We start from the raw sequence: 27,737 nt of genomic DNA, 5'->3' as shown, positions 1-27,737 counted from the left end.
TAGTTTTTGACCCGGCACGACCCAGTTTCGAACTCAACCGAGATTTCATTGGGACAAAGCTTCTGACCAAGTTTCATGAAGATCGAACAATAAATGTGGCCTCTAGAGTGTTTATGAACAAATGTGGACGGACGGACAGACAACGGACAAAGACCAGTCACAAAAGCTCACCTGAGCAATCAGGTGAGCTAAAAATCAAAGATTTGAAATGCACGATACCCATGAAACCAAAACGCCACAAATGTCATGGATGCAACAAAATCTATAATAAAAATGGTCTACTTTAGACCAAACATAAATAGTCGACTGAAAACACTCAGTCCCCTACTGAGGAATGCGTAAAAACATCCAGAGACGACACACGAAGTGAAGGCAGTTGGGACAGTGACCCTGTCGTACATGTAGCTGGAAAACGTTGCGATAATTTTAATGTTGAAAGAGACATCAGAAAACGCATCAAGCTGTGGAGGACCAGACAGGTAGCTCCCGGATAGGGGACAATGAATGCTGTGATCGCCCAGCTGCGGAATCTGTCGCTCTAGATGGAGCTGGTACGACAAGAAAATGTTCCCATGTTCATAAAATCTGACCAAAAATTGTGACCTCTAGAGTGTTTACAAGGATTTTGTATAATATCATGAAAATTTAGACAATCTAAGGGCAATAATTATGGCATTAATTATGTGATATATATAAAACCAATCTTTTCACTAAGTTTCATGACGATTGGAAAAAAAGTGACTTCTAGAGTGTTCACAAGCTTTTTTTACTATATAAAGATAAGAAAAATGCCCCCCCCACCCCCGGCAGCCATGTTATTCAACTGACCGGAATCATTTTCAAACTCAACTCTCATATCAAGGAAACAAATGTTCTGACCAAATTTTATGAAAATTGGGCCAAAAATGTGACTTCTAGAGTGTTCACATGTTTTCACTATATACATATAGAGAAAAATGTCCCACCCTCTGGCGGCCATGTTTTTTCACTGATCTGGACCATTTTCAAACTCGTCCGAGAAATCAATAAAACCAATGTTTTGACCAACTTTCATGATGATTGGGCAAAAATTGTGACTTCTAGAGTGTTAACAAGGTTTCTCTAAAGCGAAATACGGAAAACTGCCCCGCCCACTGGTGGCCATGTTTTTCAACGGACCGGAACCACTTTTGAACTCAACCAACATATCATTAAGACAAACATTTTGACAAAGTTACATGAAGATTGGGCATGAAATGTGACTTCTACAGTGTTTACAAGTTTTTTCTTTTTTTTTACCTAGTGGCCTAGTTTTTGACCCGGCACAACCCAGTTTCGAACTCAACCGAGATTTCATTGGGACAAAGCTTCTGACCAAGTTTCATGAAGATCGGACAATAAATGTGGCCTCTAGAGTGTTTATGAACAAATGTGGACGGACGGACAGACAACGGACAAAGACCGGTCACAAAAGCTCACCTGAGCAATCAGGTGAGCTAAAAATCAAAGATTTGAAATGCACGATACCCATGAAACCAAAACGCCACAAATGTCATGGATGCGACAAAATCTATAATAAAAATGGTCTACTTTAGACCAAATATTAATAGTCGACTGAAAACACTCAGTCCCCTACTGAGGAATGCGTAAAAACATCCAGAGACGACACACAAAGTGAAGGCAGTTGGGACAGTGACCCTGTCGTACATGTAGCTGGAAAACGTTGCGATGATTTTAATGTTGAAAGAGACATCAGAAAACGCATCAAGCTGTGGAGGACCAGACAGGTAGCTCCCGGATAGGGGACAATGAATGCTGTGATCGCCCAGCTGCGGAATCTGTCGCTCTAGATGGAGCTGGTACGACAAGAAAATGTTCCCATGGTCATATGTAACGCGGTACAGACCCCGACCAATAAACCTGGGATAATTGCCAACAAATGCGATGTTTGTGACAAAACCTTTGACAACCAGGCCATATTGTTTTTGCACTGGGATAGTCAGTGTGAAGAAAATCCACTGATATGCAATGTGTGCGGATACACATGCTTTGATGCGATGACCTTTTTCATCCATATTAACATGGGTTATACTGCTAAATGACAACAAGATAACAAATTGTTCAGTGGAAGTATGAGACACATTTTTAGATCTTTTTAAGTAAGCAGTGCAGTTTCTTGTAGCAATTCCGTTTCGTTTTACAACTTTTCATCGTGGAAATATTAAATTGATCATTGTTTCATCAGTCCACTTTAATGTTTTTTCATCTCGTTTTACTCATCACCATACAAGTTAAGAGCTCTTTTCTTTAAGTTAAAAACTCATTGAGATAAGTGTGTCCAGAAACTTTTTACTGAATATGAAGATGCTTAAAAAGGTCAACCTGGTCAGGAAAGGACAGCGAAAACAATACTGGGCAAGCTCCAAGAAGTGGAAAAGAATTCAAATGTCATATAAATGATTAAAGAATTACTAATGTAATTTGTTCCTCAGAATATAAATCTATTTTTTTTAATCAAATTGTAGAGATATGTGTTATTTTAATAATAATTTTTCAGCCTAAGATCTTGTAAAAATAATTTTTTTTATTAAGTTTCATCACGATAAGGGCATATATGCAGTGTCTAGAATTGTAAAGGGTTCTTCTACGATTTTATTTTTAATTGTGGCCCCAAGAGGAACGATGTTTTTCTAAGATTTGAAATCATGATGATAATAGGTTTTGGACGAAACTGACTCAGATTCGAACTCGGGCTAGATATTGTCTAAATAAACATAAGGACCAAGTTACATGAAGCTGACGAATGGGCCTCTAGAGTGGCAACGAGCTAAAGGTCGACAACGCCTGCCACAAAACGCACACAGTACGGTCATAGCGTGATGGCAATATCTCACCATCAGCACTTTGTGCTCAGGTGAGCTAAAAATAAACAAAGGGACTATGACAAAGTATTGCATGCTATTAAGAACTAGCATTCTTCAATTACAATTAATCCATATTGAGATATGGATTAAAGAGAACATCATTAACTACGTCTTCTATAATTAGTTTAGAAAATATTTGAACACATAATTGTGGATGTGACCATTGAAAGAGAACAATATATAATGTACATGATAAAATCTACAACATTAAAAGTGAACATCAGTGGAGTTTTGGGGTCAAATTTGTGGCCAAATTACCAATATGAAAAGATGTCTCTTTTTTCCGCACTAAAATTCTCCACTTCAGCTTTTAAAAACTAACAATAATAAAATTAAACATTTAGTTCATTGCCTATATACATGTAGCTCTATAAGTTTAACATTAGTAAATAATGTTTAATATACCTTCACTAAGCAATTTTTCTTGATCCAAAGGGCCCCCGAACTCATTCCCAAAATGGAGAAACTCTTGAAAATGTTGAAATCATTGAAGAAATAAAATGTTAAGATTATAAAACAGGACACTTTTTGTTCCCATCGTCCATGAAGAGGTACAGAATTACCGTTGGTTTAGTTTGGATCAAATGAGGTCTCTGGTGTAAGAAAGACCTAATTGTGAACAACCAAAAGCTCAACGAGCACTTCATACTCAGGTGAGCTTATAACACAGGTTTAATATGATCAGTGTTTATGAGGAGATTTTAGCATTTTTTAACATTTTACGTTCTCTTTCTTTCCTTATTTTTTCAAACAGCCTTTGCTTCTCCTGCTTTTTCCTCAACTGACCAATCCTTACTCTTCCAAGTACCTCTTCTTCTTCCTCATCTTCAATATTTTCTTGAGCTCCTTCTATAGACTGGTCTGATTCATCATCCTGATCTGTACCTAACATGACATCATCACTTTTAGAACTATGTGTGTTTTCATTAATTATTGTATTATTGCTCTCAATGGTTGAAGTACTCACCTGGCTGACTTGTTCTCTAGATTTATACCAATTTTCTTCACTTTTATTTTCTCCTTGTAACTCGTCCTCTTCATATGAACAATCACTTTCAATAGCTGATTTTATTGTTCTCTTATGTGATCTTTTTGGACTAACATTTTCATCTGAATCATTGTCACTATCATTGGTATCACTTTCATTGGTGGATTCCACCTTTGTAACCAAGGGTTGACTGATATCTTCATCACTTTCACTATCTATTAGTGTACTTTTTGATTTCTGATTGGTTCTTTTGGGACTGACAACTTGATCAGAGTGACTATCACTACAGTATGCTGTTTCTACAAGGTGTTTTACTTCAGAGTCTTCAACTCTATCATATTCTTGCTTGCTGGATGTTTGACTTTCTTCACCCAGAGCTGATTCGATGTTCAGATCAAGCACATCACATGTATCAGAATCTGATTCTGTAAATATCCGCTTCCTTCTCCCTTGAATCCTTGGAGTGCTCTACAAATTAGCACAAGAAATTAATAAAGTAGCTATCAATCTAGTAAACGGCTCCCCAATGGGCAACAACATGCCAAACAAGAGCACCGCATAACGGTGACGCTCGGCTGCGGGTGCATTTTTGAAGAAACGAAAGCTTGTCAGATTTTTTTTTTAGAGGTCACATTGACCTTGACCTTTGACCTAGTGACCCAAACATCGGTGTGGCATGTAGAACTCATCAAGGTGAAGCTACATATGAAGTTTCAAAGTTGTAGGTGGAAGCACTTTGATTTTAGAGCCAATGTTCAAAACCTTGACAAAATGTTAAGGTTTTAGCACAACGCGGACAGCGGACACAAAGACGGACACGACACGAGGAGCTGGCTATGACAATACCTCGGGTTTTCTCCGAAAATAGCCGAGCTAAAATTCTTTTTTTTTTTAAAGAGGTCACTGTGACCTTGACCTTTAACCTAGTGACCCAAAAATGGGTGTGGCATGTAGAACTCATCAAGATGCAGCTACATATAAAGTTTCAAAGTTGTAGGTTGAAGCACTTTGATTTTAGAGGCAATGTTCAAAACCTTGACAAAATGTTAAGGTAGGTTTAAGCACGATGCGATGGGCGGACAACACGACTCGACGAGCTGGCTATGACAATACCTCGGGTTTTATCAGAAAACAGCTGAGCAAATAAATGAAATCTTTAAAAAAAAATAAATAGTTTTTTGTTTTTTTTAAGAAGTCACTGTGACCTTGACCTTTGACCTAGTGACCCAAAAAATGGGCGTGGCATGTAGAACTTATCAAGGTGCAGCTGCATATAAAGTTGCAAAGTTGTAGGTGGAAGCACTGTGAGTTTAGAGCCAATGTTCAAAACCTTGACAAAATGTTAAGGTTTTAGCACGACGCGTAGGGCGGACGACAGGACAAAAAACGACAAGCTGGCTATGACAATACCTCGGGTTTTATCTGAAAACAGCCAAGCAAATAAATGAAAGCTTAAAAAAATATATAAACAAGAGCACCGCCTTGCGGGTGCAGACCGCTCATCTATTTTCTTTTTAAAGGTGAAGGGACTCTCATTTTCAATCACAAAGGAGGGAGGAGTGGAGTGAAGAGGGGTGTATAGTGTGGGGTTGTGGACATTTATTACATTATCTTCCAAAAAAGCGAAAAAAAAAAAAAAAAAAAAAAAAAAAATCGGGGGGGGGGGGGTATAGTGTGAGGGTGTGGTGATAATTTGTGAGATGATCTTAAAAAAAAAAAAAAAAAAAAAAAAAAAAAAATCAAAAAAAAAATTTGGGGGGGGGGGTGGGGGGGGTGGGGTGGGGGTATAGTGTGAGGGTGTGGTGGTCATTTGTGAGATGATCTTATAAAAAAAAAAAAAAAAAAAAAAAAATTAGGGGGGGGGGGGGGAGGGGGGGGAGGGGGGGGAGGGCACGGGGGATGGTTTGGGTGAAGTCTATTGTGGTATGTCAGGTAAGAGTAGTTTCATCAAAGTATCAATCAAATCTAATCATAAATAAAGAAGTTATGGCAATTTTAGCAAAATTTAATAATTTGACCTTGAGAGTCAAGGTCATTCAAAGGTCAAAGTAAAATTCAAGTTGCCAGGTACAGTAACCTCATGATAGCATGTAAGTATTTGAAGTTTGAAAGCAATAGCCTTGATACTTCGAGTGGATCGAAACACAAAATTTAACCATATATTAAAAGTTACTAAGTCAAAAAAGGGCCATAATTCCGTAACAATGACAACCAGAGTTATGCAACTTGTCCTTTTACTGTACCCTTATGATAGTTTGTGAGTGTTCCAAGTATGAAAGCAATATCTATGATACTTTAGGGGTAAAGTGACCAAAACATAAATCTTAACCAAATTTTCAATTTTCTAAGTATAAAGGGCCCATAATTCCGTCCAAATGCCAGTCAGAGTTACATAACTTTGCCTGCACCGTCCCCTTATGATAGTTCATAAATCTTGCAAGTATGAAAGCAATAGCTTTGATACTGTAGGAATAAAGTGGACCTAAACACAAAACTTAATCAAATTTTCAATTTTCTAAGTATAAAAAGGGCACATAATTCTGTCAAAATGCCAGTCAGAGTTACATTACTTTGCCTGCACAGTCCCCTTATGATAGTTAGTAAGTGTTGCAAGTATGAAAGCAATAGCTTTGATGCTTAAGGAATAAAATGGACCTAAACACAAAACTTAACCAAAATTGTCAATTTTCTAAGTATAAAAAGGGCACATAATTCTGTCAAAATGCATGCCAGAGTTATCTAACTTTGCCTGCCCAGTCCCCTCATGATAGTAAGTAAGTGTACCAAGTTTGAATGCAATAGCATTGATACTTACTGAGAAAAGTGGAACTAAACGCAAAACTTAACCAAAATTTGCAATTTTTTAAGTACAAAAAGGGCACATAATTCTGTCAAAATGCACGCCAGAGTTATCTAACTTTGCCTGCCTAGTCCCCTCATGATAGTAAGTAAGTGTACCAAGTTTGAATGCAATAGCATTGATACTTTCTGAGAAAAGTGGACCTAAACGCAAAACTTAACCGGACGCCGACGCCAACGCCAACGCCAACGCCAACGCCGACGCCAAGGTGATGACAATAGCTCATAATTTTTTTTCAAAAAATAGATGAGCTAAAAATAAATTATTTATTTTGTTTTTCTTAAAGAGGTCACTGTGACCTTGACCTTTGACCTAGTGACCCAAAAAATGGGTGTGGCATGTAGAACTCATCAAGGTGCAGCTACATATGAAGTTGCAAAGTTGTAGGTTGAAGCATTTTGATTTTATAGCCAATGTTTAAAACCTTGACAAAATGTTAAGGTTTTAGCACGAACTGATGACGACGGACACGACACGACGAGCTGGCTATGACAATACCTCTGGTTTTCTCCGAAAACAGCCGAGCTAATAAAAATTATAGAATCCATAAAACCTATTAAGAGCTTCTCAAACATATTGTCTTACTGGGTTGAAATCTTGTAAGACATCCAATAAAGCTTGCTACCTGCAAGAGTGTTTGTCAGACAGATTTTTTTTCCATATTTTCAGAGTTTGTATTTTATGTGTCAAATGTCCGTCCCCAGAAATAATGAATATCAGATGTTTTAGCATAGGTGGGACACAACGACTGATTCCACTTCAACAATATAAGAAAAGAAGTCATTTAAAAATTATTTGGCATGTAAAAGGCATTATCTTTTTTTGCGTTTCTACATTATAAGATAGAATGGGATGGCATAAAAAAAAAACGAGAGCTGTCACCATAGGATGACTTTTGCCCCCTATAAAGGCTTGATAGAAGTTATGAGCTTTTTTCGAAACCTAAACGCAGATTTCGAAACCTTAACGCGGACCCTTAGTTCAAGGTCACAGGGTCAAAATTTGTGTGGGTATGAAAAGGCCTTGTCCATATACACATGCAAGCCAAATATGAAATTGCTATCTTAAGTGACATAGAAGTTATGAGCATTTTTCAAAACCTAAACGCAAAGTGTGACGGACAGACGGATAGACAGACGGACGGACGGTCCGATCACTACATGCCCTCCTTCGGGGGCATAACAGTTATGATAAAGCTTTAACAAAGGTTCAAGTTATAGGAAATAAGAAACGTAAACACTGACCCTAAGTTGAAAGTGAAGGTGAAAGGGGTGAAAGTTTTGGTGTGTATGGAAAGGCCAAATATAAAGGATACATCTGAAGCGACATAGAAGTTATGAGCAGCGACATAAAAGTTATGAACATTTGTTGAAACCTAAACACAGAGTTCGAAACCTAAACGCGGACCCTAAGATCAAGATAAAGGTAAGGGGTCAAAATTTGTGTGCATATGGAAAGGCCTTGTCTATATACACATGCATGCCAAATATGAAGGATACATCTGAAGCGACATAAAAATTATGAGCTTTTTTCGAAACCTAAACGCAGAGTTCGAAACCTAAACGCGGACCCTAAGTTCAAGGTCAAGGTAACAGGGGTCAAAATTGTTGTGCGTATGGAAAGGCCTTGTCCATATACACATGCATACCAAATATGAAGGTTATATCTCAAGAGACATAGAAGGTATGAGCATTTTTCAAAACCTAAACGCAGATTTTGAAACCTAAACGCGGACCCTAAGTTCAAGGTCAAGTTCACAGGGGTCAAAATGTGTGTGCGTATTGGAAAGGCCTTGTCCATATACACATGCATACCAAATATGAAGGTTATATCTCAAGGGACATAGAAGTTATGAGCATTTTTTAAAACCTAAACACAGATTTCGAAACCTAAAAGCGGACCCTTAGTTCAAGGTCAAGGTCACAGGTGTCAAATATTGTGTGCTTTTGGAAAGGCCTTGTCCATTTACACATGCATACCAAATATGAAGGTTATATCTCATGGGACATAGAAGTTATGAGCATTTTTCGAAACCTAAACACAGATTTTTAAACCTAAACGCAGATCATTAGTTCAAGGTCAAGGTCACAGTTGTCAAAATTTTTGTTCGTATGGAAAGGCCTTTTCAATATACACATGCATACCAAATATGAAGGTTATATCTCAAGGGACATAGAAGTTATGAGCATTTTCAAAACCTAAACGCAGATTTCGAAACCATTACACGGACCCAAAGTTCAGTGGTCAAAATTTGTGTGCGTATGGAAAGGCCTTGTCCATATACACATGCATACCAAATATGAAGGTTATATCACAAGGGACATAGAAGTTATGAGCATTTTCCGAAACCTAAACACAGATTTTGAAACCTAAACGCATACCCTTTCAAAATTTGTGTGTGTATGGAAAGGCCTTGTCCATATACATGTACACATGCATGCCAAATATGAAATTGCTATCTGAAGCAACATAGAAGTTATGAGCATTTTTCGAAACCTAAACGCAAAGTGCCACGGACGAACAGTCTGATCACTATATGCCTCCTTCAGGGGCATAAAAACAGTTTGACAGATAATTCTTGTACAACAGACTGGACAGATTATTCTTGTACAACAGACAACTGTACCTTATGAATAAATGTAGCATCATCATCAGAAGCAGTGTCTGAATCGGACTCATCTTGGTCAACTATGAAATCCTCCAGTGATTCCTCTCCACTTGACTCCAGTGGATCAAAGTTATAACGGTTGTTTCTAAAATAAAGATGAGTTTTGGTACTGTTTTTATTTTGAAATAACTTTATTTTATGACCACTGGGAATGTTTTACTTATAAAGAAGGGTATATAAAAAGGACTTGATGTATTTGTCTCAACGGCACTTCATGGTGTTGACATCTTTAAAATTTCAATTCAAACACTTGAGAAACATGGAAGAAGTTTGCTCCACAAAATAAGCACATTAGTAAAAATAACTAGTTTGACCATTTATTATTTATAACACTAGTTTTACATACTACTTTCCAACAGGTTGTATATGCCCTAGAAGTATATGTATGTCTTGGGCGGCAATACATTTATATAAAAAAGAGCTGTCAGAAGACAGTGCGCTCGACTATTCGAGTGCTTGACAGTATAACGTAATCCATCATGGGGAAATTGTTCTTATTCAATAAGGTCAAGGTAATATAGTCATATTCTAAGTGGAAGAGGACCATAATTGAAACATATTGATCGCTTATGTTTTAAAGAAGTTGTACTTTATAGACGATATTGAATTCAGGTATATTTTCCACAATCTATTGAACATTTGTAAAGACATTAAACAAACTTATAAGATTTTATTTCAAGTTTGATAGCAATAGCTTGGGTGGGATGGATGGACGGTCCTTCAAAAATAAAATAAATAAATATTTGTGTTTTTTTACCATGTTTAAAAAAAAAAAATCTTTTTGGGTGGAGGGTGGGAGGGGGGTGGAGAGGGGGGTTTAATGTGAGTGTGTGGTAATTTATTAGATGATTTTTCAAAAATTACAACACAAAAGAAAAAAATACATTTTTTCAGGGGGGGTCGGATTCTGGGGTTGGGCGTGGGGGGTAGTTTTGGTGGAGTCCATTGTGGTATGGCAGGTAAGTGTTGTTTTCTCTGTTTTCTCAAAGTATGAATCAAATCTGATCATAAATAAAGAAGTTGTGGCAATTTAAGCAAAATGTATTAATTTGACTTTGAGAGTAAAGGTCATTCAAAGGTCAATGTCAAATTTAACTTACCAGGTACAGTTCCCTCATGATAGTAAGAAAGTATTTGAAGTATGAAAGCAATAGCCTTGATACTTTAGAAGTAAAGTGGAGCTAAACACAAAATTTAACAAAATATTATTCAAAGTTACTAAGACAAAAAAGGGCCATAATTCCGTTAAAAGGCCAACCAGAGTTATGCAACTTGCCCTGTACAGTCCCCTTATGATAGTAAGTGAGTTTTCCAAGTCTGAAAGCAAAAGCTGATACTTTAGGAAAAAAATGGACCAAAACACCAAACATAACCAAATGTTCAATTATCTAAGTATAAAAGAAGCCATAATTCTGTCAAAATGCCAGTCAGAGTTACATAACTTTGCCTGCTCAGTCCCCTTATGATAGTTAATAAGTGTTGCAAGTATGAAAGCAATACAATTTGATACTTTAGGAATAAAGTGAACCTAAAATAAAAACTTAACCAAATTTTCAAATTTCTAAGTGAAAAAAGGGCCATAATTCTTACAAAATGCTTGATACAGTTGTCTGCTCTTGTTTATAGATTGGGTTCATGTTGGTTAAGAAGTATGCAAAATATGAAAGCAATATGTCAAAGGACATACGGCTAACATACAGGGTGCAGGATCACGTGACTTTGTGGGGTTCACAATTGAACGTTAATAAATGTAAACACACTGGTGTGTGGTGCTTTTCTTCAAATAACTTTTTAACACAATTTTTCTTAAGAATTTCAATAAGTGCATAAAAGACAGTTTTTATGCTAATTATGGCAATGTGAAAAATACCAGAATTACTTCATTTAATATGCCTGTGTTCTTGGCCAGAAATTCGATGTATAACACATCTATGTTCACCGATATGCTGCAAGCAACGGGAAATTTTGGCACTGATTTCAGACGTACATGTATCCAATTATTTATTCTTAAATCTTAAGATATCTTTTATGCACCTAAGATTTTTGCAAATGTGTTTCAAAAACTTGAGATATTTGCACAAATAAAGTTCTTACGGTTTGTTTACATTCTGTCCAGCCCATCTGTAAACCTCGTTGATTCTGCACCTTGTATATGGAATATGCAAAAATTTATAGTTTCCACTGTGACTTTGACCTTGAGGTAGGACACATGCTTGTTGCAGGCGACACTTCTTCTTAATGATGATGATTTGAGCCAATGAATTTTATGATATCCTATAATGCATAACAAAATAATGAGCCGAAACAAAAATGTCACACACATAGACAGGGGTAACATTGTATGTCCTTCCTCCAGTATAATGGCAAGGGGCATACAAAGTCTATATACAATGCAGTATCTGTCATAGTGAACACATAATACGTAATATAAGAAACTGAATATAGTTTACTCTTTTGTGAAGTTGTTGACTGTTTTGCGAGGCTTCAAATGATCATATTTGCTGGGAGACTTGGAGGGTGTTATACTTTTCCAAACATCGTCTCTCTTGGGCTTAACAAACAGTTTTGTCCTTTTCTTCTTTAGTCTTTCAGAGATTCTGCTTTCCTAAACATTGAAATAAACAATGTTTTGATTAACGTGTCTTAGTTTAACATTTGTATCCCTAAATTTCATGTCATAAATTTATAAAATTTAATAAAGCATACAAGTAAGTGGCATAAGTGCATCCTACATTCAATTGCTTTTAGTAGGACATTGATGGCAATATGGGCATGAATAATATAATTTCAGTATACCTTAAACATAACAAGAGATGTGTTCGTCAGAAACACAATGCCTCCTATTGCCCTGCTTTGAAAAAAAATTGTTTTTGTTTTTTTGACCTTTGACCTTGAAGGATGACCTTAACCTGAACTTCCACCACTCAAAATGTGCAGCTTCAGGAGAATGCCGCTTTGATTTTTTTTATACCTTTTACCTTAAAGAATGACCTTTACCTTGAACTTCCACCACTCAAAATGTGCAGCTTCATGAGATACACATGCATGCCAAATATCAAGTTGCTATCTTCAATACTGAAAAAGTTATGGCCAATGTTAAAGTTTTCGGACGGACAGACGCCATATATTTGACATTCGACCTTGAAGGATAACCTTGACCTCACCTTTAACCACTCAAAATGTTCAGCTCCATGAGATACACATGCATGCCAAATATCAATTGCTATCTTCAATAGTGAAAAAGTTATGGCCAATGTTAAAGTTTGTGGACGGACAGACAGACGCCATATATTAGACATTTGACCTTGAAGGATGACCTTGACCTTCACCTTTCACCACTCAAAATGTGCAGCTCCATGAGATGCACATGCATGGCTTATATCAAGTTGCTATCTTCAATATTGAAAAAGTTATGGCCAATGTTAAAGTTTTCGGACGAACAGACGCCATATATTTGAAATTTGACCTTGAAGGATGACCTTGACCTTTCACCACTCAAAGTGTTCAGCTCCATGAGATACACATGCATGCCAAATATCAAGTAGCTATCTTCAATAGTGAAAAAGTTATGGCCAATGTTAAAGTTTTTTTCGGACGGACGGACAGACTGACTGACATACTGACTGACGGACAGTTCAACTGCTATATGCCACCCTACCGGGGGCCTAAAAATGGCATTAATGATGTTGTCCATATATTGAGACAGTTTCTATTGTACAAAATACAGTATAACTTCTTTAACTAAAGCATTCATAAATCAAAAAAAAAAAATATTTACATGAACACATCAAATTAAGGGACAAGCATTAAAAAGTGCTCTGGCGAGGTACATAATCATAAAAGGTGAGACAAATGTCTCACAGCTCATATAAACTAAGGGACATTAGCTATATTAAAATGTATTTGTACTAAAAATGGTACTTGTATGTGCATACTTCAAATAAGAAACATCATTCAACTCTATTAGGAAACTGTGTTCTTTTAAATTTTAAGCAAGTAATTGTGTAATCTGTTTATCATTAATTGATGAAATATGTGATGCTGTCACTTTTGATTTCTGAACTTCTGTCACAGAAAATTCTAAATGGTCAATGTCACCATTGTATTAAAGCGTCATGTTCACTAGTTTCGCATTTTTCAAAAGTCTCTTTAAATATGTTTACTGACATATCTATAATGTTTTGATGAGTCTTGAAAACAACAATATCAAACAAGGGCTGTTTGTAAAACACGTATGCCCCCAAATGGGCTGTCAGTTGTAGTGGCAGCCATTGTGTGAATCTGTTTTTTGTCACTGTGACCTTGACCTTTGACCTAGTGACCTTAAAGTCAATAGGGGTCATCTGCCAGTCATGATCAATGTACCTATGAAGTTTCATGATCCTAGGCCTAAGCGTTCTTGAGTTATCATCCGGAAACCATTTCACTGTTTTGAGTCACTTTGACCTTGACTTTTGACCTAGTGACCTGAAAATCAAGAGGGGTTATCTGCCAGTCATGATCAATGTACCTATGAAGTTTCATGATCCTATAGGCCTTAGATTTTCTTGAGTTATCATCCGGAAACCATTGAACTGTTTGAAGTCACTGTGACCTTGACCTTTGACCAAGTGACCTTAAACTCAATAGGGGTCATCTGCCAGTCACGATCAATGTACCAATGAAGTTTCATGATTCTAGGCCTAAGCGTTCTTGAGTTATCATCTGGAAACCATTTTACTGTTTCGAGTCACTGTGACCTTGACCTTTGACCTAGTGACCTGAAAATCAATAGGGGTCATCTGCCAGTCATGATTAATGTATCTATGAAGTTTCATGATCCTAGGCCTAAGTGTTCTTGAGTTATCATTCGGAAACCATTTTACTGTTTCATGTCACTGTGACCTTGACCTTTGACCTAGTGACCTGAAAATCAATAGGGGTCATCTGCCAGTCATGATCAATGTACCAATGAAGTTTCATGATCCTAGGCCAAAGCGTTCTTGAGTTATCATCCGGAAACCATTTTACTATTTCAAATCAATATGACCTTGACCTTTGACCTAGTGACCTGAAAATCAGTAGGGTCATCTGCTAGTCATGATCAATGTACCTATGAAGTTTCATGATCCTAGGCCTAAGCGTTCTTGCGTTATCATCTGGAAACCATTTGGTGGACGGACTGACCGACGGAACGACATGTGCAAAACAATATACCCCCTCTTCTTTGAAGGGGGGCAGAAAATGTTGAATAAAATATATTGCCTTGCCCTAGATTTGAACCAAGGACCTCTGGAGTCAGAAGTGTGCTACCACTGTGCCAGGCAGGAAGTAGCATTTAGTGTTAACTCATTTAGTAACACTACAGTACATTGTAATACATGTTTTTTCCAATTATCGACGAAAAGCTTTATAAAGGTTTTCATTATTTTTTCCAATTTTGCATGATGTTTTTCACTAAATTAACCAATAACACCCCCGAAAACTCGATATGATGTGAAAAGTTGGACGTGCTTGGAAAAGTTTCCGATAAACTTTGCTGAATATCGGTAGAGTAAGTAAATCCAGTTCTAGAATTAGAAATAAAGTGCTAAATAGGGGACAAATCTCTGCATCGTCGACTTCAAATAGCCATATTTCAATAACTTCTGAATAATTATAACCAGGATTTTTCTAACATACATGATAATACCTCCTTTGCATATACCAAAAGATATTCTAATTCAAAAATGCCTGTAAACAATTCTAGAACTGGATTTACTTATCGTTCCGAAATTCAGCAAAATTTATCGGAAACTTTTCCAAGCACGTCCAACTTTTCACATCATAACCAATTTCCAGGGGTGAATAATTTTACCATTTTTTCCTAGTCAGAAGTGTTTTGTGCTTGTTTAAATATAATTTATACATGCATTTTTGAATCTAAAAAAAATTAGCGCAATTTTTATAATAAAACAGAAGACAACATGCAACACTCCTTCACCTTTAACTGATAAGGGATTTTATTTTTGTTCTTTCATGAGGAGATTTTCTGACTTATAATAAATTCGTAACCGTGATGTTTTCATGCAGCAGACAAAACAAGGTAAAAACACTCGTTAATTTCAAGAGATATGTAAAATGCATTATATTATCGATTAAGCCAGATTATTAAGCCACATAAAGAGATCAGAGCAAATTTTGACTTGTAATCTGTGCATTTTGAGAACATTGATAAGCGCTTCAATTTTTTTCACAAGTTTGACCCACAGTTTTTTTTATAAAGAATTATTGAGAATGTTTGCCAAAATTTGAGATAAGATTGGGATAGAATTACAATTTGGCAGCCTTACCAGAACAGTAACTGATTCTTAGATAAACAAGAGATTGTGTTTTAAGAAACACAATGTCCCCTATTGCGCTGCTTTAAAATAAAATTTTAATATATCATTTGGCAGGTTTAGAAATTATCTCCCTTTTAAAGCTTATTACTTCCCTTGGATTGTATTTTTTTACTTTTGACCTTGGAGGATGACCTTGACCTTGTTCCACTCAAAATGTGCAGCTCTATGAGATACACATGCATGCCACATATCAAGTTGCCATCATCAATATTGCAAAAGTTATGGCCAATGTTAAAGTTTTCGGACAAACGGACAGACAGTTCAAATGCTATATGCTACCCTACCGGGGGCATAAAAACCCATCTCTATGTTACAATAATTAAAATGTCAAAACCGTTAGCACATGTGTCAGTCCCTTATGGTGTATTCTAAAGTTGACGTCCAATTACTACATACATGTATTTAGGCAAATCGTTAGCATCTAGCAATAATTGTTGTTATGGTTCAACATTTAAAACAAGGGACAAAATTATCACAAAACCAGGTTTTCAATAAAAAAAAGTCTGATAACGAGAAACAACTACAATTCAAAATGTGCATTGCTACTGATTGTTCATCACAGTTACCCCTCTTGTTTCAAAATCAATCTATTTTTAGTCGTGGCGACCTTGACCTTGGAGATATCTATGTAATTCTTTTGCGAGACACACCGTCAAATTATGGTGAACAAATGTGCAAAATGATTTTAAAATCTGACAATGAATGACATATTTATGGCCCGGACAAGCTCGTTTTATATGGCCATTTTGACCTTTGAACTCAAAGTGTGACCTTGACCTTGGAGATATCGACGTAATTCTTTCGCGAGACACATCATCCAATGATGGTGAACAAATGTGCCAAATGATATTAAAATCTGACAATGAACGACATAGTTATGGCCCTGACAAGCTTGTTCCACCCGCCCGCCCGCATTCGCCAATCTAATAACCAGTTTTTTCCTTCTGAAAACCTGGTTAAAAATACTCCTCATTCGATGTATATGTCCTGAACACACCTTACCTTGATAACTGAGACCTTCTATTACTCAAGCTTTTTTGTTGCACTAGAGCAACCTCAAGTTTAACAAGAACTGGTCACAGTAGTGCCAAATCGCTGCCAAAATCTGTTTACTTGTATGACAACATTTGTTTTAGAGAGTCGAATAGTATTTGTAAAACATGGCACCTGTGTCATCTATTTATACTTCAAGAATCAATTAGTTATATAGTGTTGGAGTTATGCTGTAGAGAATAAAATATATGGAAATGAAAGAAAGGGAGGTAATTAAATAAGAAGACTAAAGAGTTACTGTTCTTGATCACTGTATTTTTCCTTGAACTCATTTATTCATTTTACAGTAAATACTACAAATTAAAATACAGAGCTCCAGATAAGGGCCATACAGCCGTAATTTTTACGGCTTTTTCATGAAGGTTTACGCATTTATTTTTATAAACTGGACGTACAATTACGACTTTAATATCCCTTTAAGGCATTTACGAAAAAAATCTGGCTGTACCAATACGTCCGCGTCGGCGCGTCGTGATTTGTTGGTCTCTAACCTAATGGCGCTTTTCATCAATTTAAAATTACCAAAAAAGTGTAGACTGGGTTCAGGTATTATTGTCTATTCTGTTGTGTGATTTCCGGTAACTCGTTAACTTGTCAAAAACAATATGTCTGCGCTCAGGGAAGGCCAGGTAAACCGAAAGCGGTTAAAACAATCACACTCTGTTGTCATATAATGACCACATAAGGTCGTCAAACCATCCTGACATTCAATCTCTTACCCAAAAATACATTGTCGCCCCGATATTAAACAATTTGATTGCATCGGTGGCCAAATACGTTAGAAAACACGATGGGAAACGGATGAGAAAGTGACATAAGTGTTCATTTACTTAGGCTTAGCTTACTAGTTGGCTTGTGTTTTCTTGTCAAGAAAAATAAAGAAATAGTATTTAGTCATGAGTTTTAATGTGTAGTTGAATTTGCATCATACATGTACTTCAGAATGGAAACCCTAATACATGTGTAAAGTGACTGTTTAAGAAGCTAAATATATTTATTATAATTGCGGCAAATGTTTCTTTAAAGTCAGTTATACATCCTTCAATATCCAAGAACACGGGTAGTACAGTACTACCTGTATTTTTGGATATGGTAGTACATGTACTAATTAATTTTTAGAGTTACTCCTTTTCTTTCTGTCAGTGGCAGTACCGTTACTAATTTCACAAATCCTTATCTGGAGCTCTGAAATATTATTGTAAATTTAAATAAAGGGAAATATTAACAATTGAAAGCTAAAATGTTTACAGTGAAATTAAATTAAATACTAGAGCTTTGTTACAGGTGTGACGTATACCCCCCACATGCTGCATTGACACATAATATTTGCATGCTGTCTTCACAAAACAAGAGAAGCTACATGTAATTTATGGCAATTTTAAAGAATTATTATGCAATTTTGACCTTTGAACTCTTGAATTCTTTGGCATTACACGCCATCCAATGACTGTGAATGGACAAAATTAATGTACAGTCATTTGAAAATCTCACAATGAACAAGGGCTGTTTGTAAAACATGCATGCCCCCCATACGGGCTGTCCGTTGTAGTGGCAGCCATTGTGTGAATACGATTTTTGTCACTGTGACCTTGACCTTTGACCTAGTGACCTGACAATCAATAGGGGTCATCTGCGGGTCACGATCAATATATGAAGTGTCATGATCCTAGGCAAAAGCGTTCGAGTTATCATCCGAAAATCATTTTACTATTTCGGGTCACCGTGACCTTGACCTTTGACCTTGTGACCTTAAAATGAATAGGGGTCATCTGCAAGTCATGATCAATCTACCTATGAAGTTTCATGATCCTAGGCGTATGCGTTCTTGAGTTATCATCCGAAAACCATTTTACTATTTCGGGTTACTGTGACCTTGGCCTTTGACCTAGTGACCTCAAAATCAATAGGGGTCATCTGCGAGTCATGATCAATCTACCCATGAAGTTTCATGATCCTAGGCGTATGCGTTCTTGAGTTATCATCCGGAAACCATTTTACTATTTCGGGTCACCATGACCTTGACCTTTGACCTAGTGACCTCAAAATCAATAGGGGTCATCTGCAAGTCATGATCAATCTACCCATGAAGTTTCATGATCCTAGGCGTATGCGTTCTTGAGTAATCATTCAACAAGGGACAAAATTGTCACAAAACCAGGTTTTCATTGTGAAAAAAAAATCTGATAAAGGGAGAAAACTCAAACTGAACTTTTGAAATGACAAAAAAAAATTAACCCCCTTTGTAAGTTTTTTTTTTTTTTTTAAATCTATTTTTAGTCGTGGCGACCTTGACATTGGAGATATTGACGTGATTCTTTCGTGGGACACACCGTCCCATGATGGTGAACAAATGTGCCAAATGATTTTAATATCTCACAATGAATGACATAGTTATGGCCAGGACAAGCTCATTTATGGCCATTTTTGACCTTTGAACTCAAAGTGTGACCTTGACCTTGGAGATATCGACGTAATTATTTCGCGCGACACACCGTCCAATGATGGTGAACAAATGTGCCAAATGATTTTAAAATCTGACAATGAACGACATAGTTATGGCCCGGACAAGCTTATTCCGCCAGCCCGCCAGCCAGCCAGCCCGCCCGCATTCGCAAATCTAATAACCAGTTTTTTCCTTCGGAAAACCTGGTTAAAAACCATTTCACTATTTCTGGTCACCGTGACCTTGACCTTTGACCTAGTGACCTCAAAATCAATAGGGGTCATCTGCGAGTCATGATCAATGTACCTATGAAGTTTCATGATCCTAGGCCCAAGCGTTCTTGAGTTATCATCTGACAACCACCTAGTGGACGGACCGACCGACCGACAGACCGACATGAGCAAAGCAATATACCCCCTCTTCTTCGAAGGGGGGCATAATTACATAGTTGTGACCCGGACAAGCTCCTTTATGGCCATTTTTCACCTTGGAGATATCGAGGCAATTCTAACGCAGGACACATGTCCAATGATTGTGAACAAATGTACCGAGTAATTTTAAAATCTCACAATGAATGACATAGTTATGGCCCGGACAAGATCATTTATGGCCATTGTTGACATTTGACCTCAAAGTGTGACCTTGACATTGGAGATATCAACGTAATTCTTTTGCATGACACACCCTCCAATGATTGTGAACAAATTTACCTAATAATATTAAAATCTCACAATCAATGACATAGTTATGGTCCGGACAAGCTCATTTATGGGCAACTCCAAGTGTGACCTTGACCTTTGAGATATCAATGTACTTCTTTTGCATGACAAACTGTCCCATGATGATGAACAAAATGTACCACTAAAAAGTCATTTTAAAATCTATCGATAAATGACATAGTTATGGTCCAGACAAACTTCCGGTTTAAAACGCACTAAGTGACCCCATGACCTAGTTTTTGACCCGGCATGACCCATATTCAAACTTGACCTAGACATGGTTACATTAAAATCTATACATGTCACAATTAAATTTCCATTTTACAATTTATAAATATCTTCTAACATTGTTACCGGTATTAATTTATTTCTCATTGTTGTTTTATTTGCATGTTTTAATAATAATTGAAATAATATATTATAACAATTATCAATTAAATAAAAATTAATATGCAGCAGGGAGCTTTCCAGACAGCGCGCTTGAAAATGCCCCTTTAACAAAATAGCCCCCCCCCCTCCCACTGTCCTTTTCAAATGCTAGCTGGAAAACTTCATGAGGTGGTGTCAGTTTTTATCAGGGGTGCGAGCGGTGCCATATTAAAAAATATTGGGAATACACCTTTAATAGGCCTCTCTTTAGTAAGGTGAAAAGCCCTACCAGTAGGCTTCACCACGTTAAAATGTATCCCCCCTCCCATAAGTTCATCATTAAACTCAGATGAAATGCAACAAATGAAATGTTGGAGACACACACAATATAACAAATTTTACAAAATAAATTAATTGCGTTTATACCAAAGGGACAATGAATTCTTTTGAAATATGCAATACATTTTAGTGCCGGTGACCAGCCCACGAAACACCTAGCCTAGATGTACATAGACGAAGATTCCCAAGAGGACAGTCCTTTACTATCCAAACCACTAGCGTAAGCAGACGTGCGATTCTACGTTTGAGTTTTTATTGTGCGTTAGGTAGTATACAATACATGTAATGAATTTGCCCACCAGGCCTAATATTTACCATTGTCATAGCCAAGATACATTTTTATGGTTATATGCAGCAATCAACCCACGAAAAGTTAACATGGGGAGAAACACTAACATTTACCGGTAGATGATTCGGTGGTATGTAACCTAGTTGCAATAATCCTACTCCCAGCTATTGATCCTCCGGGTCCTGGGAGTTGCAACTGGTTTCGCAATTTACCATAGCAAAATATCAGCCTGAAATCCCGGCGGGGGTTTATTGGTAAAATTCGCAACATAAACTATTTTCTGGCATGAATTAACACAAATAGATCGTCAATATATCTATAATGAGCAAATTAAGATAACTTACATGATGTGGTGTGCTCGCAGAAGAAAAATTTTAATCAAAGTTTCAAACACGTCAAGCGTAAATGTAAATGTCAACTTGTTTGCATATCGAACAGTTTTTATTAACCAAAAGAAAAATTAAAGGAACGCACGCGGTGTGTTTACAACAACATGTACCAATAAACGGTTTACATATGCTTTTCTCCGAACATACAATTTATGTTTTTAAGAAAGGTTATTTTCAAATATTAAATATTTTTTTTAAATGGACAGAACATTATATATAATTTGTTAAAATTTTAATTAATACTTATGTTAATTGTATATGAATAGCGCTCAGACAACAGACATTAGGAAGATACAAAAGGAACGATGACCTTTAGATCTGCCGTAAGGGAATTATAACACAACAGCATCTACAGCAGCAACATTTATTAGCTCTAAAGCATACAATTGCTTTTAGCCATAAACAAAATAGAAAATAATAAAGCGTAGTGCATGGATTATAAGAATTATGAAAACTAGGAATTGATAGAAGTTACAAAAAGAAATCACTGATAAGTAACATAAGTTGTATGACTTTCAATTGATAATGACTTATTCATCAGATACTTTAATAAGGTTAGACATAAATTAAGAATTCACTTCTTACATGTAGTAACATAAGACTGATCACTTTAATATTGATATTGAGTGTAATTCATTGACTTCTGAGATAGACATTATTATACATTATAACATAAAGTAAAACACTGGAGCATGATTTAAGAACAATGATTTATATAAAACAACCCATTCAGTGAAGTGTAACTTGTATTCATACATATATTTGAACACCATATATTCATATGTATAGATACATATAATCAGGGATTTCCCCAGGCGATTTTAGCCCAGCGGACTAAAATGAGTGTGCTTGACATTTTCACAAGAGCTTGCAAGCTTTAATCCGAATGCTGTCTACATTCGGCCAACGTTCAATCAAAACATGCACGCTCTTATCAGCGCTCTTATCAGCGGTGTGTGCATAAGGGGCATAGGTAACACGTATGAACGATTTACGGGTCGTTAATGGGGATCAATTATGGTCGTAATATCATAATAATGGTCGATAATGATCTATTATTACCGGTACATGTGGAGGTAAATCAATTAAAGATATGCTCAAATTGTTTGTTTGTTTTATTTTAATTAGTTTAAACCTATTTATTTTAGCTCGATTGCATCGAAAGCCGTATGCTTTTATAAACGCTCTCGAGTCTGTTTCCTGGGACTAGAACCAGTACTTGGTGTCTTTTGGGGGAGATCGAAGGAACACTCACAGTAAGGTTTTAACCCGTGACTTCCCGATCGCTAGGCGTACACCATATCCACTACGCCACGGCGATCTTTTAAATATTTTAATTTTTTACGACTATTGCAGAAAATAAACAAAAAAGAACTTGCTTCAAAAATAAACCGTAACTGATGTGTGTTGCGGTTGTGCGTAATTTAAGTTATGAATACAATTAATTGAAATCAAACGTCTTATTTGATGGCTCCCGACCATTTAAAATTTGTTCACACTATTTTCTTAACGGCGATTATAACTTCACAGTACCAACATTAAATATATTCAGATACAATATATATATAAATATATATATATATATATATATATAGTTTATTTCATATTTACGGAATTCGCTATATACCTGCAACACATTTTTCTTTAGTCTCTGTGCATGACAGTATACAATCTAATAAACGACCAGTAGTTGGAAGCAAGATTTTCCATTGGTCACAGAATGTTTTCAATCATTTTTAAGCTTTCTGTTTATTTTGGTTGTTATTTAATATTATAATATATGACTTGACTGAAATGAACTGAAAACAAATACATAAATATTATGAAATTTTGTGTTTTAGTAGCTCCAAAGTAGTGTGGATTTTGATTTATAACATTTAGAAAGTATATAAAGAAATAGACACCAACCGCCTGCCGCTGTGCCTGACCAAATTTCTGGGGAAATGCCAGTACATATATATTCTTCGCTTGTTATTCTTGTCTGTTTATCATAACATTCTCATCAGTGACAATAATCAAATGAAAAATCTCTCCAAAACACCTATCATACCAACACATCCGCATTTTGCACAGCACCTCGAATAACACTGACAAAGATCACACTCACATACAGAAAAATTCTTTAAAACGCAACCTTCCCTAACGCATAACTCACTTTCACCCATCTCTTTAGTTAACAAAGTCTTTAATACTGACAGCCTCAAGCACTCAACACTCTTAAACGTCTCTCTCAGTCTACTGTCTCCCACTAACGAACGACCGTAGGGATAGACAACTGCAAGGGACGGTTTCCCATCCCAGCCTGCCCTCCCCACCTCCTGCCAGTACGACAAATGATTTTTTGGTGCACCCCAGTGGACGACTAGACGAACATCCGCAATGTCAATCTGTAAATGACCAGATGTTAGATTTGTATTTTCAACACGGAACATAATGCCCACGTTATCGACACATAATAAGTTCACCAATGCATACATACGCATTGCCCTGTACGCCATGAATTAATCGCTCTGTACTCAATCAATTTATCAATAACTTTATATTTAATTCGATAAATGAAGAGACTTCGATTATCAACAAGGTTCATGTATTCAATGTACCACATCTCCATGCCGTAATATCTAGATCAAACAAACACGTTTCGTCAATCTTTTTACAGAAAGCTCAAGTAGTTGGTAACATTATTAATTGTCCAGTAACATCGGCCACCCTTGCTCGTCACAGAGCACTCGCTGGCGGCCTAGGTAGATTGGTCGATGACCACTTTTCTACTATGGTGGACACAGCGACCGAGAAACCGCCAGCCAGGAAAGAGGTCAGGCAAGACGAGGACATGAAGATGCTCGTTAACATCTTAATGAAAGAGCGTCTCTGTGAGGAACTTGGGCCAAGGGGCCACCAAGGCATTAGCAAACTTAAGGACATTGTGGTGAAAAAAATCCCGTACTTAGAAAAAATTAAACTTTTATCAGAACGTTTAGATAGGAGGACATCGGTCGTAATAACATAGTGTAGCCTTCGACGTATACCATATGGTGTAATTGCAAGTCTCAATTAATTCTCCTACTAGATTGATCATACACAATTCAGGTATTTCAATACATGCATACAGGTATACCAAAACACTCATATGGTAAACAAATGAACACATACATGACCGCCTTTCAACTTTATGTACGTCTTCAATGCAGACTCGAAATATAAAATGATTTAATTAAACAATAGTAAATTATGCTCTATTGGTTATTGTTGGCTCGGATACTACTTCAAGTACCCGGTGTAATTAAAAAATATACTGCAAAGTATGTGGGGTACAGAAAATATATACCGGTTCTAAAAAGTATTCCGGAGTATGACCGGGTGCCTATTTTCCGTATCCAGGGTACATTGTAGAATACTTCTGAGTACTCGGGGTACTTTTAAGTAGTACCTGAGCCAACAATGACCAATAATTTTATTGAGCGTAAATTATGTGTGGTGTCCCTCGATCGTGGTAATGCTTTCGCTTTCAATAAGCACGATCACACACAGGTAAATATATGTAAATTTATCAGCTGTATGTGTGTATATGGTACCCCAGGTACTTTAAAGTTTACTACACTGTTCCCGGTGTATGGAAAATATACTAAAAGAACCCCGTCGTATTGCCGGGTGCCTTTAAGCGTATTATTCGTACCTGGGAAACATTAAGTTTACCCATACATGCCATACGTCCCGGATTGTCCGGGACAGTCCCGGAAATGAAGAACTTGTTCCCGCTGTCCCGGAAATCTGTCAAATGTCCAGGAATTTACAAAATCAATATATACATGTAACTTATTCTAGGCTTAACTGCACCTCGAATCTGTGTATATCTGCAGCGTCTCCATGACAATGCCTACCCAAATAGGCAGACTACGCTACGTGTCAAAATCGATCAATTAACAAGGGTGCTGTTATCATATCATCGATTGTCTCACGTTCGCGGTCAAACCGAAAAGGCGGCATTGTTTAATGTGGTTGTTAATTGACTTTAATCTACTACATCATTATTTCCCGCTGCGTAAGGGCAAAGGATAGTTGTTCACACATTTGAAGTCCAACATCGCTGAGCAAAAAATTAAAAGCAGTTTATGTTCGCACGTTAAACCGACAAAGAAGTTGAGTAAAAAAGTAAGCATATAAAAACGTCATCCTCACTAGGTTTCTTATTGTCTTGTTCTAAACCCCCAGTAAACATAACGTTAAAAATAATAAGTGAATTTGAATTGCGTTCGCCATGTCAAAACGCCCAGCAGATTTACCAGTCTCAATAACAATAACGCAGTGACGTCACCATCTATGTTTAGAACGCTTACACTGAAAACACGTGGCTTGTATCTAGTAACAGAAGTAGTAATGTTTTATTTGACGTTAATAGATCAAGTGTATTTCGCATAGGCTTTCGAACTTTTGCAATTAACGATGCGAAAAAAAAAAAACGTAACAAAAATGCATATGTCTATAAATATCGCTACATTTTATACATGTCCCGGAAAATCGGCAAAAGTCCCAGACAATTTAACTCAATGTCCCGGAATTGGTCTGAAAATTATGGCATGTATGGTTTACCTGAGAGTACACGGGGTACTTTAAAGTAGTTCCTGAGCCGACAGTGACCAATTGATTATGTGTGGTGTCCCTCGATTATGCTTAGGTTTTCGCTTTCTGTAAATCTTTTAGCTGTATGTGTTTATATTTCATTATAACAATGCATATTCATTTCTTTGTTCTTTCTTGTTTTGTTTGTTTAGTTTATTTTATGGTGTTTCCTTTTTCCATTTCTTTATACTTTGTGTGTGTATATGTCTGCAATATTTTCTATGTATACATGCATATTAAATAATCTAGCCTAATAGCCGAAAACAAATATGGAATATGTTCAAAAAATATTTTTTTAATTGGTGCAGAAAGTGGTTCATAGCATTTCAACCCTCATTCACTTAGTAAAATAGTAAAAGTTACACCAACACCACATTGTATCTTTATTTTGATAACAACTTGTTTACAATGCAAACATAGGCCCGATATAATTCAACTTACTAACGGAACATGCCACTTATCCGATCGCAGCGAAATTACAGTCATAAGAATGTGTCCTAATTCAAACTACAATGTTATACACAATACAATTTCAACTGCTACCATAAGACCAGATTGTCAGATACCACAGTAAAAACAATTTGTGCAGTGTAACCTTTTCTTTCCCTTTGCTCTAATCGACAATAACAACTTCCGCCATAAAGGATTTGATATCAATTTTATGTTTTGAGCATTTCCCAACAAAGTTAACGCAAATTGATGTCGGTTGTAACAGGTATTGTGTTTGTAACAATGTATTAGGTTGATTTAACTCGATTTTATGGACATATGTGTGACATTATTTTTTTTACATTGATTTTAATTTTACCAAGAAAAACTATGAGCTGTACGTATGTACTCATAAAAGCTCAGAGCATTCAAGAAGAACTAGTATGTAACCTACTAATTGCGCTATGTTCCAATGAACATACCTGCCTTGACTGCATTATAAATATTGAAACACCGAATATCTTTGTTTAAGATATTCATCGAGTTATTCGTGAGAAAGTGTTTATAAATGATCAATCAGTCATTATGTTGATTGAGGTCGATTTAAAAATGAATGTTCGGACGTTTCTTCTATCCGAAATACCATTGCATTACATACAGCAAGCCTAGATCTTTTCGCATCTTTTGTTAAACTGTATGTGACCGACCATAATATTGCTTTGATGATATGTTATTACCTTTTCTTCTTCACTTGACGAGGTGCTGTCAACTCGGTTAGAAATTCGTCTTTTTCTGATCCCTCGGACAAACTCATCGTCTGGGTCGGCCATTTTGACATTAGATCACATTAAACTATCTTACAAAAGGTCATTTCCCACAGTCTTGCTGTTGGTGTAGCTCTTTAGCGACGCGGTTAGAGTGTCTGACTACCACTCTGAAGGTCGCGGGTTCAATCCCCCTATGTAGCCTAGGGGATTACACGGCTGGCCATGTGAATCCTGCTTGTGTAGCGGTTGGCGCTTGTGTAGCGGATGGAGCCTTGAAACATTAAAAGGAGGAGGAGGAGTGTAGTGAAAGAAGGTCATTTCAAACAGCATTGTTGTTGGGCAAGCTCTTTTTCGACGTGGTTAGAGTGTCTTACCACCATTCTGGAGGTCGGGAGCTCAATACCCCGTTGGAACTCAGGATTTTTCAAAAAAGAAAATTGCTAGGCACTTCATTGGGCACTTATATGATGACAGATCATAGGTGCTCCCTTATTTGCGGGTAAAAGCATTTTTATAAGGTAACACTAAATAAATGTACC

At 36.7% G+C, this 27,737-nt stretch overlaps 2 protein-coding genes across 4 annotated transcripts in view; one reads left to right on the top strand and one right to left on the bottom strand.

Annotated features, from left to right (window-relative positions):
• Positions 1-2,920: 2,920 nt before the first annotated feature.
• LOC127880295 (clumping factor B-like) lies at positions 2,921-27,269 on the bottom strand. 3 transcript variants are annotated; one of them, XM_052427655.1, is made up of 5 exons: positions 27,169-27,269; positions 11,870-12,024; positions 11,514-11,564; positions 9,378-9,504; positions 2,921-4,359 (listed from the first exon to the last, which is right to left on the bottom strand). In XM_052427655.1, the coding sequence occupies exons 1-5, from the start codon at positions 27,259-27,261 to the stop codon at positions 3,592-3,594; spliced, it is 1,194 nt and encodes a 397-aa protein (XP_052283615.1). In that variant the 5' UTR covers positions 27,262-27,269; the 3' UTR covers positions 2,921-3,591. The 3 variants fall into 3 exon arrangements, with proteins under 3 accessions (XP_052283615.1, XP_052283616.1, XP_052283617.1); XM_052427656.1 differs by lacking the exon at positions 11,514-11,564; XM_052427657.1 differs by lacking the exons at positions 11,514-11,564; positions 11,870-12,024 and having other exon boundaries at positions 27,169-27,256.
• Positions 26,687-27,737, top strand: part of LOC127880301 (lysozyme-like) — a 16,055-nt gene continuing 15,004 nt past the window's right edge. The window contains exon 1 of the mRNA XM_052427665.1: positions 26,687-26,717. Within this exon, the coding sequence (XP_052283625.1) occupies positions 26,702-26,717 (16 nt within the window). The 5' untranslated portion in view covers positions 26,687-26,701. The remainder of the gene's footprint in view (positions 26,718-27,737) is intronic.

Source organism: Dreissena polymorpha, chromosome 4, assembly GCF_020536995.1.
Source record: "Dreissena polymorpha isolate Duluth1 chromosome 4, UMN_Dpol_1.0, whole genome shotgun sequence".
Classification (NCBI taxonomy): Eukaryota; Metazoa; Mollusca; class Bivalvia; order Myida; family Dreissenidae; genus Dreissena; species Dreissena polymorpha.
This window is presented reverse-complemented; position numbering and strand designations above follow the sequence as displayed.